Source organism: Vanessa atalanta, chromosome 28 (genome assembly GCF_905147765.1).
Source record: "Vanessa atalanta chromosome 28, ilVanAtal1.2, whole genome shotgun sequence".
In the NCBI taxonomy this organism is placed as follows: Eukaryota; Metazoa; Arthropoda; class Insecta; order Lepidoptera; family Nymphalidae; genus Vanessa; species Vanessa atalanta.
Genome location: NC_061898.1, coordinates 1,212,444 through 1,233,927, shown reverse-complemented (window position 1 = coordinate 1,233,927; position 21,484 = coordinate 1,212,444). Strand labels below are relative to the sequence as shown.

The 21,484-nt window shown below is 33.4% G+C and overlaps 2 protein-coding genes across 9 annotated transcripts in view; one reads left to right on the top strand and one right to left on the bottom strand.

Moving 5' to 3' along the window:
• Positions 1-21,484, bottom strand: part of LOC125074580 (myosin heavy chain, skeletal muscle-like) — a 59,858-nt gene that overhangs the window by 25,635 nt on the left and 12,739 nt on the right. For 3 of the 7 annotated variants that reach the window (XR_007120146.1, XM_047685925.1, XM_047685926.1), the window contains exon 1: positions 3,102-4,417. The exons of 2 other annotated variants lie outside the window; for them this stretch is intronic. Coding sequence is in view for 4 of the 5 variants with exons in the window: in XM_047685925.1 (XP_047541881.1) it covers positions 3,102-4,336 (1,235 nt within the window). In the remaining variant the exon portion in view is untranslated. Of the gene's footprint in view, positions 1-3,101; positions 4,419-13,173; positions 13,281-21,484 lie in introns of those variants that run through there. 2 more of the 7 variants (XM_047685924.1, XM_047685928.1) reach the window with 2 other exon arrangements.
• On the top strand, positions 1,608-19,831 carry LOC125074660. 2 transcript variants are annotated; one of them, XR_007120150.1, is made up of 3 exons: positions 1,608-1,678; positions 18,421-18,740; positions 19,742-19,831. XR_007120150.1 is itself a non-coding variant. In XM_047686039.1 (3 exons), exons 1-2 carry the CDS (start codon positions 17,767-17,769, stop codon positions 18,736-18,738), a joined length of 333 nt encoding a protein of 110 aa, XP_047541995.1. In that variant the 5' UTR covers positions 17,708-17,766; the 3' UTR covers positions 18,739-18,740; positions 19,742-19,831. The 2 variants fall into 2 exon arrangements, 1 of the variants encoding a protein (XP_047541995.1); XM_047686039.1 differs by lacking the exon at positions 1,608-1,678 and adding an exon at positions 17,708-17,781.

Sequence of the window (21,484 nt, the reverse complement as noted above, 5' to 3'; positions counted from 1 at the left end):
AATTGTAGGTGTCGAAATGAACGAACTCACTTTTGTTATACGGGGCAACATTGTGTGATCTATTTTAAACACTGGATTAATACTAAAGGTTATGCTGAATAATAATAAACTAATCTGTACTATATTCGTATGATAAAGCTGAAGTATTTTAGTGTTTCATAGCCCAATTGTTGAGGATGGCCATAGAGTATATACTACGCGAAATATCAATGAAGAAATGTTGCAATGACAGAAAATTATTCCTTTCGAGAGCTTCCATTGCGTGCGATGCGTAAACGGTTAAAGTATCGCAAAAATTATGCATGAGAGATACTGTAATATAGCCGAGCAAAGTCAGGACGAACCGATAAATAGATAGGACTAAAGAAATAGAAATAGCTTAAATGATACTCCCATTAACGCTCACCACTCTCTGTCTCTCTTTCTAAGGAGTTAAGAAAACTGGAAGCCGAGATAGCCCAGAATCAGAGCATTGACTTTCATCTCGTGGTCAGCGGTGAAGGAAAACATTGAAGATAACCTCCATGTGTAAATGCAATGCTGTCACAAGTGTATCTGTCAACGAGAGGGCTTAAGCCAAATTATTAGCCAACTCAGATATTTACTAGTGCTAGAAAGAGAAGGAGCTATTAGTCTAAAATCTGTAACTTTGCTTTAGGAATGTAATGACGAAAGCGATGACAACTGAACAGAACGCACTTTGTCTCTGTCACACCTTCCGAAACACATATAGGTATATTCACTCAATAAGACGCGCCCTCCTATTCAAATTATCGGCGTTTATCAACAAATATGATCTAATTTTTTGTTGTCGTATGTTAATCGAATCGAGGTGACCATTTATATATTGAGTGTCACTAGTAATATAAATGCGCGCCGTTAATTTAACGTGGAGCGACGCGAACGTATATTTGTCTATGGATATTATTATATCTATGCATACATTACTCTATACTCTATTCCAACCATAAGAGGAGAACAGCCAAATAAATAACATTTGACAGCAAATTGACGCGACATCATTGGTCGAGAGCTTGATTAATCTATGACACTCACTATGGATTTGCGAAAAAATGGCGTTTTGAACGTCGACGAAACTGTTAGGAAGTTTTGGAAGTAAAATCAAAGTGGATATATGTAGTTCAGTGTAATAGTATTGTTTTATAAATAAAGATGATTGTATTAATCATACTCTTAGTAGTGCACTATATAGCTGAGTTTGTTTATCTTTATTACTATTTCGATTGAAATAGGGTATATATATATTTTTTTGATTGACATTGACAATCAATAGACATCAAGGAAATTAGAATTTAAAAAAAAAATGTTCGAGGTTCAAGTTTTACAGCCTAAATAATTTAAAAATAAATTTTAATTAAGCACAGTGTAACATTAGACGTCAGTCGCGTGGATTATTTAGATAATTACAAATAAGTCATGATTCAAGACGTTAGTGCGTCAATGTTTCACCTTGAAAACTTCTGGTCGCGTGTTGAGAACTCAGTTCGGATAAGCTCGAAGTCATTATTCTCAGAGACAAAATGAGTCAGAGGGTAAGTTGTGTGGGTTCGAATACAGACCCAATCTACGTTTTAAGTTCTCGTGAAAAAGTTGCGTAAAACTTAACTTGTGTCTTATTTAACCAGCAGTGGAGTAGTATCTCGATACAAGAGATGAGGTATTTATTTCACAGTATATCTATATAATGAATGATACAGTTTACTGTTATATTATTTCTAAAACTTTGCTTACATTTAGTATTGCTGACAAAATCAATACCTTTGTCAAAAAAAAAAAAAATTTAGAATACAAACGTTTCAAAGTACATGTGCGTTAAAATCATAACACTCATCGTCAATATTTAAGGGGTTTTACTAAAAAATTCAAAATACAACGCGTTCTGACATGTTAGATTAGTCTGACAGTTCATTGTTTACACTTTGTTAGATTATCTTTGTACCACAGAGTTCATAACAATGGCGTACAAAATGTAAACAAATGAAAAATAAAGTCAAAATAACCTACTTATTGATTTTAAAAATATTAATTATTTGTTTATCCTGTTGATCTGTTTATGTTTTAATAATAATAAATTATAGTTTTTTTTTAATCAGGCTGTATGGCCTAATACCTTTGCAACTTCGAATTGGAACCATACCGTTAACAAAAAAAAAACGTGACCAATAATTACTGAGTTACATTATTTGAAGCTAGCAACCCGTTTTATTAGTAAAAAAATAATGTATCTAGGATATATGTACATATTATAACTTTCTACCAGTAAAAACATTTTTACAATTTAATCTTTAGTTTCGAATTTGCTTTATATACAAACAAAGATATAATATTATAGTATTTTACGTAGTCGCTTAGTAAAATATGACGCGTTATTTTGACGTCCGTATGACTTTTTTAATATCCACCGTAAATAGATTTTCCAAGACAAAGCATACGTGAGAGACGTGAATCTGACAAAGTTCTATACCGGTATTATTATGTATGAAGTTGAGTTGCTTCCTAATTACATGTTTGCTGTTAAAGGGGCGGTTTGTTAAACAGTGCTGTCTTCTTTTTTCAAATGTCAAATCAATTATGTAGGAAAGAGAAGATGTTTTCTATTACATTTTAAACCACACACTCGATCAAGTTTATTTTTTTTTTAGTCTGTTTTCTATTACACAATTAAAATTTATTTTCCTGAAAGCTACTAAGCACATGAGACTAATCGAGGCCCAATCCTTAGACGGATAGTCCGTAAATTGTTTGAATTCCGTTGATTCTTCGTCCTTTTTTCTCAGCCTGACGGTCAGGTACTACCTAGTTTTATATATAATACGTGTTCCCCATAAACTTAGTAAACATTATACAGTGGAATATAGTAACATATATTTAATATTTGTAATGCACAAAGCACTGCGCAAACCGCTATACAATGTTTTTGGAAGGTCTTAAGAATTGTATAGTTATCGAGAGAGTCATTTTAATAAGATCTAGTAGTTTTGGGTTACTATGTTACTGTGTACTCTATTAGATCACAACATTGTATAATTTTAATTTCTATGTCTAATTAAATACATTATATAATTTATATTGGTACTCACGATTCTTCTGCATTAACATCTTCGTCTGCATCAACGATTTCTGCTTCGCTCTCTTCTTCTATCTCCTCAACAATCTCCTCAATCTCTTCCTCCGATTCACTAGCCCCTTCACTCTCTGCGATACTCTTAACATCACTAGTTTCATCACCCGATTCATTCTTATCACCTTCTATGAATCCACTGTCACTATTGTCACTCGTTATTCGTCGCAAGTCATCAACGCACTCAACTTTTATTATTGGTTCAGTTTGGTTAACATTTATTACAGTTTTATTATCATTTTTGGAAACAACATAACCACCTAGAAGCTCGTCGTTATCTGGCAAATCTTCTAGATAGTCAGCTTCTTCGGAAGTAAGAGATTCGAATGATGAATCTACTTCTTCGTCTGTTTGTTGTTCGCCATCGTCGAAGATTATGTGTTTTCTGAACGTAACGCGTTTCTTTCCGTTGTCAGAACGATCGTCATCCGAGCAACCTTCGTTGTCCGAGCGCGGCGGTTTCAAATTCGACTTCCTGGTCGCAGGCGATTCTGAACTCTCTTTGTCGTTTCTCGCGTCCTCGTCTTTGTTCTCGTCCTGTATCAACTTCTCTAGTTCACCTTTAAGGTTATTTTTATATGTATCGATGGATTTGTTCTCAACTGTCTCGTAAGCCGGCGCTTCCTTCGCGACCCTACTGTCCGCGGTTCCCATTTGCTTCTCATTTAATTTGTCGATAGTGCAATCGATGCTTTTGGCGATCTCGCGCAGCAATGCCTCCGCATGTCGCTTGTCTTCCAAATCTGGCTCGTTCGATAGGTAAACTAGCGACACGTGTTGTTGTTTGGGCTCGGGTTTTGCGTATTTTTGCAGCACGAGTGCTTTAACGAAGTCGGCCGGATCGTCGGACGGTTGGGGCGCGTCTCGATTATTTTCGGCGGGCGTAGGCGTCGCGTCGCTGCATCGTTTCGTATCGCTCTCGATTTTGTAGTCCCGTTTTCTTTTGTTCCTTTTCCGTTTGCCCGCCATGATTTGTAATATGGCGCTGACGCCGGTCCTTTGATTGTAATCAGTCTCCGGTATCAAGAGGTTAACTACATCTTTGCGTGGAACCGATTTTTCGTTCGTTACGTCATTGTCATTTCGCGGCGCGCGAGCTTCGACTGAGGATGGTTTGGTGTCGCTCGGCTGTCTCCGTGAGGTCTCGGGCGACGATTCGGCCTTCCCGCCTTTTCTTTTGAAGAAGTTGAACATGGCGCGCTGTCAAAGTCGAAATACGTTCGGAAATTGTAACCTACGCCGCGGGTTTATAAATAATGCGGGAGAGATCGCTTCTACGTTATTTATTTACGTAGTTCTGTGATATTTTAAAGAAAAGTTTGCGATGTTTTGCGTGTCGATTATAGTGTTTAGCTGTGACTAATTTTACGATAAGACGTTTGTTTTCATTTCATGAAATAAAAATATATTCACGATAGTACTTAATGAGTGCGCGGAACGAATGTATAACGTAGGTCATATTTTTTTATTAACGTGATATTGTGATTAGAATTTTAAACTAAACCGATACATATACAAGTAAATATATTTAAAACTCAAGGAAAGTCAACGAAACAGCCCGTAAATATCCCACTGCTGGACTAAGGACCCCCCTTTCTTTAAGCCTTCTCGGCTTGGTATCTCCAGTAGCCATCGCGCTTATCCAATAGTGAATACACGGGTGGCAAAATTTCAATGAAATTAGACACATGCAGCTTTCATGAATAATAGACACATGTAAAGCACATGATTCAGTCGTGTTTGCTTGGGTTTGTACTTGCAATCATCGGTTAAGATGCAAGCGTTCGAACCACTGAGCCATCTCGGTTCAAGTTTAAACAATATTATATATTGACTTATACTGCACAGGATAATATAATGAGCTTCGAGGAAGTATCCGTTGATTCTCATAAGGAATACACAAATAAAAAATTGCGTAATTATTACAAGTATATGTTGATGAATAAATAAGAATAACTACTGAGTTTCTTGTTGATTACTCTCGTTACAATTTACATTTGAAAGTTATAACATGACATGACACAATGAATGACGTATATTTTGTTTGTTTTTTTTTTTTTGTTTAAAACTCAATGAAATCTCAAAACTGCCAACTATTCGTAATATAAAGAATACATCAATCTTGTTGGGTTTTTAAGATCAAAAACAAAGTCGTAAAAGATATGTCGAGACGTCCATTAATGCTTCCATATCGTGTTTTACTACTCTGTGGTCTAAAATATATTTGTTTTTTTATATCATACTTAAAAAAAAAGTAACCAGTGCTGAATAAATTCTCAATTATGTTGAAGACCTATAATAATTAATATTGTTTAATAAAACATTACTCTGTATTTTTCTAATCAAAGTTTGACTAAAAACGACGAAAGCAATCTTTTTTAAGTAAAGATGCAACTGTGTAAATAAGACTATAATAAATACAAGAAATATATTATTTACACTCACTCTTTGTCCCGCAAAGAGTGAGTGAGTAATGTAAACAAAGATAAGAAACATCTTTCGATTTTAGATTATTCATTTTTCGTCTGAATAGCATGTGATGTGTGTGTGATATAAATAAAAAAAAAAAAAACGACGAATTATTCCCGCGCATTTCAGCCGCCATCGCATTTGACGTGTTGATTGATGCGTTCGTGTTAATGCACTTTTGAAAATAAAATACTTTCGTGTATTTTTGTAACGATTCACGAGTGAGAGAGTTCAAAATTTGTATAAATAATTACGAATTACGGAATTTACAATGAGTACTGAACTGATTCAGTTGAATGATCTTTCATGTTGAGTTGAATGAGTTTCTTATTAATAAATTTCGTTAATTTTCTATATTAATAAAATTGTAATAAAGTTAACGAATTAGGAATTATAATTACTGTCCCATGCCGGCAAATAGTAATAAAAAAAAAAAAGTTTTTGTTTCCTTTCGAATATCTTGTCGGGTTGAATTGCTTTACAATCCGATATTTATAGAAAATATTAATACAAAAGTTATATACCCAAAAGCTAATTTAAAAAAAAACACTCCAACACTAACTAGCAACCCGACCCGGTGATGTCTTCCAGAGACCTTCTGTTCTAAGAGGTATTTCTTTCCGACTTTTTAGACAATAATTCTTATACCTCCGCTAATAATCATGTTATGAATATAATTCTATAACACTCAGAAATATTAAAGCTTTTTACCAATGAAAAGTTTTTCATAATTCGATCCTTAGTTCCGGAGATTACGCACAAACAAACAAATTTAAGACTTACCATTACAACATAAATAACATTCGGCCATTTTGAATATCAAATTGAATTGAACTCAACCATTCGGCTATAATAATATGTTTGTGTAAGCGATAAACCCGGCTCGCACTTGACTTACATCCAGATGGAATTATAAATAGTCCGAAACATAAATGCATCCGTTTTCGATCAGCTGCTATTCTTGCGTAGTGATGTTCGTTTTATCGATAGTTTTTTTTAATTAATCAAAAATTGAATTATTTTTACTACTATCTTGAAAGTAAACATAAAAATGTCTATTTTAAATATTCGATATTAAGAATAGAATATGCATTTGACAATTTATTTTATTTATCTTATGGTTTTAAGTACGGTCTTAAACTTTGGCCGGTAGTTTATATGTTTTTAATTGTGTTATTGTATATCTGTCTGATTTTTTTTCCATATTCCGAGCATCTGACCCCACCTCCTCACCCCTCCTTTACACTTGGTTGAAGCCGCGGGCAGAAATTATTCTATAGTAATCTATAACAATATTATAAATGCGATAAAACGGTCTGTCTGTCTTTCATGGCCAAATTTAGTATGAAGCAAGCTTAAATTCCAAGGAAGGTTAGACCAACTATTAAAACGCGAATGAGGCTGCGAGTTGGAACGCGTGCATCTTAACCGATGATTGCGGGTTCACACCCAGACAAGCACCACTGAATTTCCATGTGCTTAATTTGTGTTTATAATTCATCTCGTGTGCGGTCAAGGAAAACGTCGCGAGGGAACCTGCATGTGTCTAATTTCAACAAAATTCTGCCACATGTATATGCACCGACCTGCATTGGAGCAGCCTGGTGGAATATGCTGCAAACGTTCTCAAAAAGAGAGGAGGCCTTAGCCCAGCAGTGGGAAATTTAAAGGATATTAATGTTCTAATCTAAAATGTTGAAACCGCAGGTTACAATTAGTATTTTATATTTTAATTCATCATTCACATAATTTAGTGGTAGCTTTGTATAAGTGACCATTAGTTACCAGGCTGCCTGCCTGTTACTATAAATAAATAAAAATCTAGACTCAGTGGCGCGAATCAAAACCGATAATTGTTTAATTATGTTGCAATGTATGCTGTAATACTATATTTTAATTATCACATATTTGTTAGTTTAACATAGTAAACATTATCAATATCGTAACATTGAAATAGAAATATAAATAGTATCAAAAAAAAAGAAAGAATGATTTATTTTTTAATTTAAAGGCTTGTTTTTATTACTTGTCTAAGGCATTGATTGTAGAGCCAAAAGTGGTAAGATATGACAGTTCCTTTTATGTAAGGGAATCTGTTGTAAATTTAACAGTATTCCGTCATTGTCGTATCGGCTTTGTTCCTTGATGTAATTGCCCCGGATATTATAAAAACATCACATATTTAAAGAGCCAATTTATTACCCAATTCAAACATTTGACAAATTGTAATGTTACCATCATTAAAAAAAATAACGTTAGGTAAAACTTTTCGATGTAAAACAGGATTTATGAGGGATTATAAATCTTGTAATAATATTGCTGTAAAATTTCATTACACTTAAATGAACTACGTGTTCAATATACAAACCACGTGCTAGCGTCGAATGCGTACAGCGATTCTAAAAAAAATGATCAGCCGACTTGGCACAGAACGTAACGCGTAAAAACTGTCAATAGATTAATGGATGTAAATTTTATAACAATTAATCAGAGTTTAGAGATGCGACGTGACTTAATTAATTTAATTTAATTGTAATCGATATTAAACATCACTAGCTGCTTGTCCCGACTTCGCTCGACTATATTACAAATTATATCACACATAATTTTATGGAAGCTCTCAAAGGGAACAATATGTCCAAGTATTTGCAATTTTTCATTGATAATCCGTTTCTATTGGTTGTAGCGTGGTAATGGGCTATATAACACTATTTTGAAGTGATAACTTCTTATAGTAGGGTAAACCGCTTCGTTACGTAACGCGTTACGGCGCCAGTCTGTCTGGTTTACCTTTCTCTTGCGCATACGGCACCGCTAGGCAGGCTCCTCCGCTCTCACTTTGACTCACAGCGAATTTCGGACTGCCTAAGCTATCATTTCTGTCGGGCGTCCCGAGACACATATGTATTTTTTTTTTAATCAGACCTGCATCAAACTGACTCCTTAGTTTTATAATATTAATATTAATAATATGTTTTCAGTTAAGTTTTAAATATCAAATAGAGAAAATACATAATTTAGGTAACAAAATTAGCAATAACAATCAGGCTAAGGACAGGTACACTTGTTTGTTTTAATTCAGAGCGTTTGATGATTCAACGATTATGTTGTGCCTTATGTGTTGTTTTTGTTTATAAGTTTTGTGTTTATTAACGCAAAAATTTTATGAACAAATGTTAAATATTGTAATATAAAAAAATAAAAAATTTGTCATAAAAGTTTTATTGTACTAGTCTGCTACGGGATACATACATCCTCGTAAAGCATCTTAGGCCTTTGCCCCGGGGTGGGACATTACTTGTTAATGATTTTTTAGTATTTACTGTATCATCAACAGTTTAATTTTCTTTCTGTTCGCAATGTTCAAAATTAAATTAGATGATTGCTAAAAAAAAGAATTCACGAATCATATATCACATATATATACAATCACAAATCAACATTGTCCATTCCAAATGCTAATTTATTCAAATTTATTTATTTTAATCGCGTCATTATCGATATGTCGATAAAACTGACGCGCGTCCCTGCGCACTTTCTCTGCGCACACGTTTAAATTTAGTCAAGGCAAAGACCTTTGACTGAAATTATTTCGGTTTTATAGCCGTATCTTTGTTCAAACGTGGCCAATTATACGATTAAAAAATGATCATTGATAAAAAGATCTTCACATCATATAAATCAAAGTCACTTCCCGTCTGTACACTTTTAAACTACGCAACACATTTTAATGCGGTTTTCGTCAACGAACAAAGGTTTATATGTATAATACATGTCCAATGTAAACGCCATATTTATTTAAAAAAAGTTTAATTGAATTGGAGATAATGGCTTCGCAAGCAATTTATATATTTTGGAGGAAGGGCCTCCACTTACATTCCATAAGGATACCCTGTGGAATAGCTGACAATTTTAAAATTTTATCAAGTAGACATCGCACGTGTCTTTTTTATGCTGAGTCGAGTATGTTCTAGTTTAAAATATTTATATAGAGAAAATAAGAAAACCCGATAGGATCTGGCTAAAAAATTTGAAATCTGGTACTGCGGTTGGAAATTTTCCAGAAATCTACGAAGTCATAAATTATTGTTCGAGAATTCAGCTGGATAATGCATTCCTTACGTTTAAAATGTTATACAGAACGCTTCCAAGCAACATCTAGTGTAAAAAATTACAGATTAAAAAAATTTGCAAATCGAATTTGAAAAAAAATAAAAATGTTGGGATGTTATATTTATACTTTAAAATAATAAAATTATTGCAACGTACACATTTTGCCTTTGATTAGAATCTTTTTTTTTAATTATAGTAATTTGTCGATAATAACTAAGAGTGCGTGCTTAATCCTATTTCTTTTTTTTTAATTTTTCAGAATACATTTCTCTATTTTAAATAATTATTATACGTTGATAGTGAAACTGATTTGTTAATTATTATTGTAATTAGCGAGAGAATGTAATCATCCATGCGCAAACACAGGTTCACCGTTCAATGCGTTTATTCTGAATGTCGTAACTTGTATTCCATTAAAGAAAATTACACACTTCGGAGATATGTTTACGCTTATAAAGAGTCTACTTTATACGTCCGTGTAAACTTGACGTTTTGACTGTCATGGCGGAGTGACGGATTGACAGCGATTTCGGCGGGAAAATGAAACTCGTGGCAATGAAATAAATGGTAATCTATTTTAGTTAGACCTTCCTGTTAAAGTTGAGATTTATTTTAATTGACGGACGTATATTTTTCTTAGATTATTTATAAGTATATCTTGATATAAATAACTAAACACAATGAGCCAATATTATTATCTTGAATTGTGACGCTCGACATTTACCAAATGTACATACTATTTTACTAGTTTACTTAGTATCCAACTGTTGGCCTCTATTTTTTTCGACGTTTTCTCAATTTTAACAGTCTTTCTAGATATATGAATGATAAAATATTTTTTAAACATGTTTATTACATCTTGGAATGAATCTAGGTAAAATCCTAACTTTTTCCATACAAAGTCGGACGAGAATCTAGTATACAACAGCGTATTACAAGACGATCGAACTTATCAAGACATATTATAAGAAAGTCTGAAAATCTACTGTTTCCACCAATGTACGGAGTGATTCGCTTCCATAATAAGATTCCGCAGACATTTTTAACTTTGCCGTTTCATAGATTCAAGTCAATTATAAAAAATACATTGATAAAGAGGGCATATTATTCGATACAAGTGCTTGTTGACTTCCAGGCAGGAGATATAACATACATATATAATTGTATTTAACTAAAATGACTGTATTTTTTGATGTTGAAAAAGAGTAACTACTGAATTTGTCGCCGGTTCTTCTCGGTAGTATCTACATTCCGAACCGGTGGTAGCTTTACTTTAAATAGTTTGTTAAATGACGATTCAAAAGTGCTTGTAAAAGCCTACTTGAATGAAGTATATTTTTATTTTGATTTTTTGATTTTTGATTCATGAAATATAACAATTTATAATGACGTCTAAAATATTACGTGATTTAAGCGATTTATGTAGACTCTCATTCCATGCGAAGCCGGGTCAGATGGCGAGTCAGGAATGAAAATTATTGTAAAATAAACAGCAAAAAGGTTTCTCTCCTAATGGAATATGAACATTGGTCGGTGACAATGAATGACGTCATATCCGACCAATGAACGCTCAGCAAACAGCCAAATTAGTGAGAGCTATAAATCGCTTTTCAAAAACCGGAGATAAATTTTTAATACGTGATCTTTCTAGAAAAGTATTCTAAATAGGGATATCCTTTATAAATTTCTTTAACGTAACAAAATAACGGATGTGACATCAAAAGGAAGGATGTCGTCTTACCGCGACATTGGAACCGTATCACGTTTACATTTATGTATGTTACTAAGAGTTTTATTTTTTTAGAAACTTCTTACGACTGCTTTTGGGATTCAAAATATATAAATACTTATATATATTTTTTATTTGTAATATAATTGCCAACAGACCTCATGTTAAAGGCGTTACCTTGTATGTGGTCACCACCGGCCATAGACATTGACTTTATGACAAATATCAACAATTTCTTACATGTGTCAATGTGATAACTTTGAAAACTAAGGTGTTATGTCCCTTGTGCCTGTAGTTACACTGGCTCAATGTAATGACAAGTAGGTGGTACATACCACCGAGTAAAAAGTATGTAGAACATTCTTGTGAATCGAATCTCCTTGGTGAAACCTAATGAATATATACACAGTAGTTCTAGAGATTAGCGCAATCTTACATACAAGCAAGGGGGGGTACGCCAGGGGGTACTTTAATTTGTAATATATACAGTAAATATAGGATTATGATGCAAAAAGTGTATACTTTTTTGACGACCTCCATGGTCGGGTAGTGTGTACACCGGTTTTCATGGGTAACGCTACTCTGAGGTCCCGGGTTCAATTCCCGGCCGAGTCAACGTAGAAAAAGTTCATTAATTTTCTATGTTGTCTTGGGTCTGGGCGTATGTGGTACCGTCGTTACTTCTGATTTTCCATAACACAAGAGCTTTAGCTACTTACATTGGTATCAGAGTAATGTATGTGATGTTGTCCAATATTTATACTTCAATTTACTCAGACCCGGTTTTTCTTGATAAAATCAACGATTCTATTTGAACATAAAAGCGCTTGTAATTTTATTGTGTTTTTTTTTTTTTTTTATCAATCAGTGGGTGTTATTTTTACAAACAAGTTTGTGCAAAACTTTGCTATCTGTAAATTCAATCTAAACTGATATTCAGAATATTAAAAAAAAATCATTGAAAACAAACAAAAGATGAAATTCTTTCTTTATTTATTTATGTTTATAAACGAAAGGTATTCAGCTTAAACAAACAAATGTAGGTTCCACACGGGTGGAGCTGCATTGGCGAGGCAATTAAGAAACGATCATAAATTACCGATTCAAATGTAAACCTGACCAACTAATCATTTTTTTATGCGAATCAAGAGAAAATCTTTTAGCGGAATCGTGTTATGTTAAGGCGGGTCTACAATGGTATGAAAAGGTGATATACGAGCCGCATTCGTTCGAGTATAATTCGAAATTTAAAAAGCAGTTTGTTTTAAATACAGATAAACAAAAATATATCGATTAATTTACAAGTTAAATATGTTTAAATTTGGAATTGATTAGCTAGCTTTGAAATGCACTGACTTTTTTAATTTAAAAATAAAAGAGTTGTATGCCATCAATATTTCAGATTTGCTTCTTTCCTTAACAGAAATATAAGCACTTCGAAAAGTGGTAATACCTATATCTTGTCTATTTTTTAAATGATTTACTGAGAGTATGAATTAAAATATGACGATATTTAGTAAACTCTTTTTTTAAATTAAATTAAGTACAATAAATAACATATTGATACAAAAAGGTAAAATATAAGCCGTGGAAAGTTTTAATAATGTAACTTTGTCATAACCAAATTACAATTAAATAATAAACGCAATAAACATCGCAAACAAAAAAAAAAAACAATGGAATATCTTTGAATATTATTAAACATGCAATCTCATTTTACCAATTAAAGATCTGTCACTTGTCACGCGCACTTGTTTTTGTTTACAAAAACGAAGGCGCGAAAATTGACAGCTACGCCATTTTGAAATTCTCACTTTAATAACACACGAATATTCGACACAAACATATAATTTCACAGTTTTCTAAGAAAAAAGTCGTTTATAAAATAAATTTAAACGAAAACAGTTAACCACGAGCTATTTTTATATATTTTAATACATTTATTATTCGAATCCACAAAGTGTCAATGATAAAAGACCTATTTCGAATCACTAGATTTTTATTTGAAATGTACACAAAAAAGACCTTTAATAGATTAAATAATCAACATCGTTTTTTGACGTTTGACATTTTTGTGTGCATTTCCGATTTGTATTTAATTGTGTATATATGATCGATTGTCGCGTCCGCGCGTCAGTCAGCGGTCGAGAGACTGGTTCGAGTTACCATCTAACCGTTGTAAATAGAATGAGTTTCGTTCTGTTTTATTCCGTCTGTTACCGAGTGACTTGTCGCGTATTTTAGATTTCAAGTCATTTATTTTTTCATGCATTGAACCCGATGTACTTACGAAATTTGTACGTATGTCCGTCGATTAGAGCTTATCGTAAATTGTGAGTTTATGCGTTCTGTGGTTTGGATTTTGGATTTTGAAAATAAGGCCTAAGCCTTTAATAAAGTCAGAGTTTTGATTGACGATACAAAAAACAAAATATTCTATTTTCAAATTCTGTTATACACATGTATTTGAATTTTTATGCCAGTATTAAAAATATATAGTAATGCAACAATTTTTTTTTAAACTTTATTATCTATATAATATTGATTGATGAATTGCAATCAAAATGCTCAGAACCTTTCGAATTAGTTTCAAACATAAATTTAAAAGAATACGAGCGACCCACCCTCGTTCTCACGGGTGTATTTCAATAATAAAGAAAATCATATCATATACCCTTTCTCACTCAGGAATAATTTAGTTTTCTGCCAATGTTTTTTTTTTTTTAAATTGTTCATTATTTTCAAAAAGTTTTTCACCTCGAATGCTTTTCCTTTTGTCAAGGATGCTGATTTACTCACGCCCAATTGTACCCACAACGCGTAGCTTTCCTCACGATATTTCCCTTTATCACCAAGCAATAAATACTAACATAGACTAACTCAGTAACATACTTAAGTCAATTCTAATTTCAATCTAAGTAATCTAAATATCACCACGCGCTGACAATTTGTCCTACCTAAAGCTCTCAATTGGCTGGCTTCAATGTGTATTTAAATAAAAAAAAAAAAAAAACAAAAGCGCGCGAAACTGAATTTAACCGCCATTACTTTTTTCTTTTGAGCTCGCACAGTAAGGTCAAAATTGTCGCGACTTTGATTTGTTAAAATTGTTCGTTGTGTTTTATTAGGATTTATAAATTTCACCGAGTTTAGATTAATTTACTTCAATATGTATGATTCGGTGGTATATTTATAAAATAAATTCGAAATTGTTTTAAGTAGCGAAATTAAATCTTGTTTTTTTTTTTATTTTTTTTTTTCAGGTGTGGACGCATTTTTTTTTTAATATAATTAATATAAAGAACACATCACAGATCATTAATAAATATAATAATCGAAATGTCAGTGTCAGCCTTTACGATCTCTCTTATCTCGAAGATATGCAAATTATTTTTTTGATAGAATCATTAAACGTTTCTGGGGTCTATTCTACTAATTTATAACGGTTACGATACTTTGGCGTTTCTATTCTTTGACTGAACCACAACTGGATTCCTGTTAGTAGAATAGGTAAACCCTGGGCTAGATTTAGTGGTCTGAAGGCGCACGGGCAAAGAAGGAGAGGGAGGGGGTCTATTATTGTTTACCAAAAAAATTAATAATTTTTTGTCTTAATAATTAAGATATTTTTAATAATAATAACAGCAATAAAGCCTTTTTTAATTCCTTAACATACATAAAAATGTATGAACAAGAATATCTTAATTTAGAATTATTCTGTTATGGCCCCGAGCGGGTGTAATCCCCTTTCAACAGTTTCCAGGTTTTCCTTATCTGCGCCTTCTGTGCCTTCTCCAGCAGTATTTCTCCTTTCATCTACTCAACGTTACCAATCAATAACTAAGTTAGTTTACCAGTTTAGCTCTGCTGCATTTATTCATGAATTTTACTATAGTATACATGTGTTTCTTATTGTCGCTATTATGATGTTTTTTGGCTTAGGAATCTATTGTCGTGTACTCGATTTAAAAACTCTCATAAATCTAATCCTGGGGAAACGGCAACGATTTCGTTTTCGATACGATTTCGATTTGACTTTTTTGTTAGTAGATTTGTCCCCAGCTTTCCAAGGAAAGTCCAATGATATGCCTATTAAAAACTGTTTAACTGTTTACCTATGCGATCTTTGACCTGATCGAACGGCTGAACCGGTTTCAATTTCACTCTTCAACAATCATAAGCTTTGATTACGCCTATATGGCCCAGTAGTTCACACGTAAATCTTTAACCAAGTGAGTATTGTAGGTTCAAACCTATGGACATTGTATATTGATTTAGTCAATATTAACGATATTATTAAAATACACGCTCATTATGTGTCTTAATGTATATTGGATGAAACTATTTATATAATAAATAATAAGCTAAGATGATGATAAGCTTATAACGCCAAGTTTCCGACTCCGCAAAGTAAATGAATCATTCTTGGGGCAAGGTATCTGCTAATAAAATTCCTCAGACACTTTTAACTTTGCCGTTTCAAAGATTCAAGTCATTTGTAAAAAATACATTGGTAAAGAAGGCATATTATTCGATACAAGATTATATTTTGATTTTTGATTTAGTGGTACATAGGCGAAGGCAAGGTTAAATTCCTTTCGGCATCAATATCAGTGGTGACCATTTTCTAACAAGTGACCTATTTGCCCGTCTGCTAAACAATACTATAGAAAAAATATATCTCCGGAACGCGCTGCATTGCTTTAAGGGTTTAACGTATATTGGTTTAGTCATTTTTTCAGTAAGACTTTGTAATTTTCTATATTGATAATTTCGTGCAGGTCTACGATGGACCCGATCGCAACCTATCCACAATTATAAATCTTTAAAAAAATAATTATTTCTTCTCGACGACATATATCCGCAAAATTCGTAGAATCGAGATATTTCGATATTAAATTCATAAAAATCAATGACATGACAGTTCAACGGGCGGCCATGTTTGACGTTTAGGGGTGCGTTCAGAGAGTGTATTCCAAGTAATAATTTCGTGCAGTGGTACGGTGAAAACTTATCCACAATCAATTATTTATTATAAATGATAAGCTATATTTTTTTAGTTTTATTTATTTAATCGAGCGAAGCCGTGTTTTCGTATAGTGCTTAATAAAATCTCAAAAAAAATGTCTCCTAGTTTATCAGTACAGATTTTGTAGATAATGAGTGGGAAAAAATTGCGTCAGAAAACCTGCATGTGTCTGGTGGAATTCTGTCACATTAAACGCTTCTCCTTAAATTGTGAAAGGTCCTAAGCAATGGGACATTTCAAGGCTGTTAGTTTATTTTGTTGTTTACGACTGAAACATGTAACATAATCGATTTGGCCGCCACGCATATATAACACGTGTTATCTTGAATGTACTTATATTTTAATCGCAGATAACCTTTTTTAATTTCCTTGTAAAAACTTAGATAACGAATATTTCATTGGTACGAGTCTAGCATAGATTATTTATATATGTAGATAGAGTCTCGCTATAAAAGAACTAAAACAGGCCAAGTTTATTATCTTGGTGTGCGTGTCAGCTACGCCTGACACTCGCCACACATCACACTACTTTACTAGTGTGCGTGTACTTAGTGAACAACAGTTGGTCGCTGTTTTTTCGACGCGTTCTCAGATAATACATTTAAATATTCAAAGGAGTACAGGATTATTTAAATAGGGCATTTTTCTGATCAACAATCCTGATCTGCTTCGCATAAGTCGTGGAGTGTTTAAAAGATAATTTATGAATTGGTTCAGTAATAGTTATTTTTAATCAAACCAGCGTTTCAATCCAAGTGATAATTTACGACTGGAGATAGATCAACCAACTGCTTTGAGTGCTTTGAGGTACGGACGGGTATCACTTCCTGTATCCGAACTACTTACTGGATACTAGAACTTCAAGAATACAAGCATTATAAGATATCCACGACGACCAATCAACGAAATATGAACCTTTCTTTAAATCGCCAATGTGCTACAACCTTGGGAGCTAAGATGTTCTGGTCTTTGTGTCTGTAGTTACACTGGCTCACTCACCCTTCAAACAATAATACTAAGTATTGGTGTTTGGACATAAAATTTTAGATGAATGATTCGTACCTATTCAAATGAGCTTGCACTTGAGTATGTGTGTGTGTGTTTAACTAAAACACTAGTATATTATAATTGCGTTGATTTCGATAAAATGAGCATGAAAAATGCTTTAACTGATAAAGTATTTGAGGAAACTTTGATAAGAGTCTAAGTCATTTTGTATCGCATATGTGTTAGGTTGGGTTGGTCAGTTTTTAGTGTTTCGGTTTTCCTTTATAATACGACACAATGTCTGGCATGTATGTAAGTACATCGAATACTCCCTCTTTTTAAATAATTCTCTGTTAAACTTTATCTATGAAATTTTTCATACGTCTTAGAAAACATTTTGGAACGTTCGTCGAAATGTCTTTTCTTAGTACATGTAGCGAGACTGGAATATAATTGTGAACTTTATTTAAAATATCAATTAAATTAAAAATAATTACATTGACTGGTTCAAACTCCAAGCCCGTGAAGACGATTCACTTGGATTATTCTCGAAACCCAAACGTGTGTGCTGAACAGTGGAAATGTTACTTTACTGTGTTGATTATCAAACCTTCGGCCGCTGCTGTTTCGTGGAGTCCTATGCTCTAAAATTGTTTAGAAGAGATCGCTTTTCAGCAAATTCCTACCGCTTTTACGTGCTTTTTGGATCGGTAGCCGTAAAGCATTGAAATCCTGTCCTACACCTCAACTCTTTGTTAGATTTGCCGTGTCATCGGTTCATGAAAGTGAGGGTATTGTGCACTAGGGTTTATGAACGAAGTTATACACCATAATATATCCTGTGCAGTTGAATATTATCCCTTGACAATGACTGACGTGACCGCAATCCATTAGGAGAACATAATTATTGGAATAGTAACTATTTTCCTAATCACAGACGTTTTTCTACAGGGTGTTAATGTCGTCGACAACAGCTCCGGTGTACAAGTAGTCGATAACAGTTCAGGAGTACAAGTTGTAGATAATGGCTCAGGAGTTCAAGTTGTAGATAATGACTCAGGAGTTCAAGTTGTAGACAATGACTCAGGAGTTCAAGTTGTAGACAATGACTCAGGAGTTCAAGTTGTAGACAATGACTCAGGAGTTCAAGTTGTAGATAACGACTCAGGAGTTCAAGTTGTAGACAATGACTCAGGAGTTCAAGTTGTAGATAACGACTCAGGAGTTCAAGTAGTAGACAATGAAAGCGGAGTTTGGGTAGTACAGTAACGGTAAGTTAATTTGAATTATTTTATTTTTTTAAACATAATCAGAGGTTTCATTGTATTTATAAAAGTGTGGAGGGTTAAATAAGTGTTAATGGGTTCTTCAACTTCATTAATGTGCAAATTTATCGTCTGTCAAAAGACAAGTCGACAAGTTTGATCGCTTATTAATAAGCGATTTTTGATACTATTTTTGTGTCTGTGTGTGTATTTGAGTTTAATGTTTATTTTATGGTCACCTGTAGAAATCATTTGAGCCTTTTCCACTAATACATGAAATTATATAGATATACAATTATTTATTTCTAAATCTCGTTGTCTTTGATTAGAGGGATTATTCTTATCAATTTCAAGCTGATTTTTTTTCCACTAGAGTCTTCTTCCAAAGTAGATCTGTGATAATTGGATAAATCCCGAGATTAGCCGAGTGCGGATAAAGAATATGGGGGTTAAAACATGATACCGGTATCTCGGGATAGTATTATCTTATACTTAACAGTACGCCAGAAGGCCCAGTGGTTAGAACGCGTGCATCCTAACCGATGATTTCGGGTTCCAACCCAGCCAGCACCACTGAATTTCACGTGCTTAATTTGTGTTTATAAATCATCTCGTGCTCGGCGGTGAAGGAAAACATCGTGAGTGAACTTGCATGTGTCTAATTTAAACGAAATTCTGCCATATGTGTATTCCACCAAATCACATTGGAGCAGCGTAGTGGAATATGCTCCAAACCTTCTCCTCAAAGGGAGAGGAGGCCTTAGCCCAGCAGTGAGAAATTTACAAGCTGTTAATGTAATGTAATGTTCTTTGAATGTAAATAAAGATACTATTTTATTTATTTATATGTATATATAAATATATGTTTTAAGTCAGCTTTGTAAGTTTAAATATATAACTCTATGATATTACAACATGAATTATTTTAATAACAGTGATGATACATGCGATATAAAAAAAATATATATATTTTACTAGAAAATATTCAACATTTATTTTTGTTTCAGATGACAAATAGCAACAACGAAGTTCCTCGGTGTATTTTATTTATTTTTTATATTATTTAAGAATATTTTTTGTTGAACTTATTATATTTTTATAAGTAATTTTTAATTTTTTATTTTTAACGAATTTCGAATATTTATTTGACATATAAACCCCTGAGATGAGTAAATATAAACGACCCTCTTGATTTATAAATTATTTTCCATTCCTTTGTTACATTTTCCCTGCCAACAGTTCTTGATTAATATATCTTTATTTATAATACAACACTATTTCAACATTCAAAACGTATTTTTTCCTGAAATCAAAATAAATATAATAAATTGTTTAAAATCTTACCAATGACATCGTTTATCGTTTTCATTCAATACCTTATTTTTTATCTAGAAAAGCCCCTTCTTGTGAACTGTCTTCCTTTTTTGAAAAATAAACTCATGGAATATAATTATATAAGTTATATTTAAAACAAAAAAAAGAAATTTTAAACGCCTTTTTAAAAAAGTATACACAACAATCGCACGAGACAAGAATTGCTATTTAAATACAATAGGCGTTTTTTTTAATTGTACGTTTTTTAATTCGGTTATCGAATTGATTTAATTATAATATATTATTATATCAACGGCGATCATTTTTGAATGACTACTAGACGTACGAGAGCCGTTATGGTCCAGCGGTTATAAGACGTGAATCTTAACTTGTATTTATAATTCATCTCGTGCGCGCCGGGAAAGAAAAAACATCGTGAGTGTGCGTGGTGCGCGTATTGGATGAAAATCTGTCACGTGTATACACGAACTCGCACTGAGGAGATTTGCCCAGCAGTATGACGTTAACTGGCTATTCGTTTTACTAGACGAACGAAGACGTTGCTGTTGTTGATTAAAATCGCTTCGTAAATAAGCAATTTTTTCTCGTAAAAATTGTTAATGTTAAATGAATTAGTTGTTACCAAGAATGAGACATATACCATCGCGGACTTTTTGTAGACGTTTTTAAGGTTCCCCTTGAATCACTATCTATTAAAATAAACCGCAACAATATCCGTTGCGTAGTTTTAAAGATCTAAGCATACACAGGGACACACAGCGGGAAGCGACTTTTATACTATGTATTGATGATATTATCACCACTGCATAGTATACCGTGGACAGTTTAAATAACCAACCATCAGACAATCCGCTATATGCTAATAAAGAGTTCTAAGATGTTTTGGTCATATTGCCCGGAGACAACCAGATAGTCTGGATAAACTGGTTGAAGTAGGGAAAATCGAAGGTCACGCGGTCGATTACCTAACTGTTGGTCCGAACAGATTCAAAATCTAACGGGACTCAATATTCCGGCAGCTCTGAGATTAGCCGAGGATAGATTGGTGTGGAGGAAGCTAGTCGGTCTAGTATTCATTAGAGCTAGTATTTCAGGACAAGCACGACCTTCAGTTATGAACAGGGCCGGACCGGAAGTTTAGAGGCTCCTGGGCTAACACTACTTAGGGGCCCACATAAGACATATCTGACCGTAAACTTGAAACCATACGACCTGTTTAATTCTATAAAGTTATGGATTATTTCGCATTATCGTCTATTTTTGACTTTGACTTGACTTAGCTGGGTCCCCTTGAATCCACGGGGCCTTGGGCAGAAGCCCAAAAAGCCATATGGTTGATCCGGCCCTGGTAACGAACACGAAAAAGAAGATGATATTATAATTGTAGATAATAAATCAATTCGTAAATCCTAAAT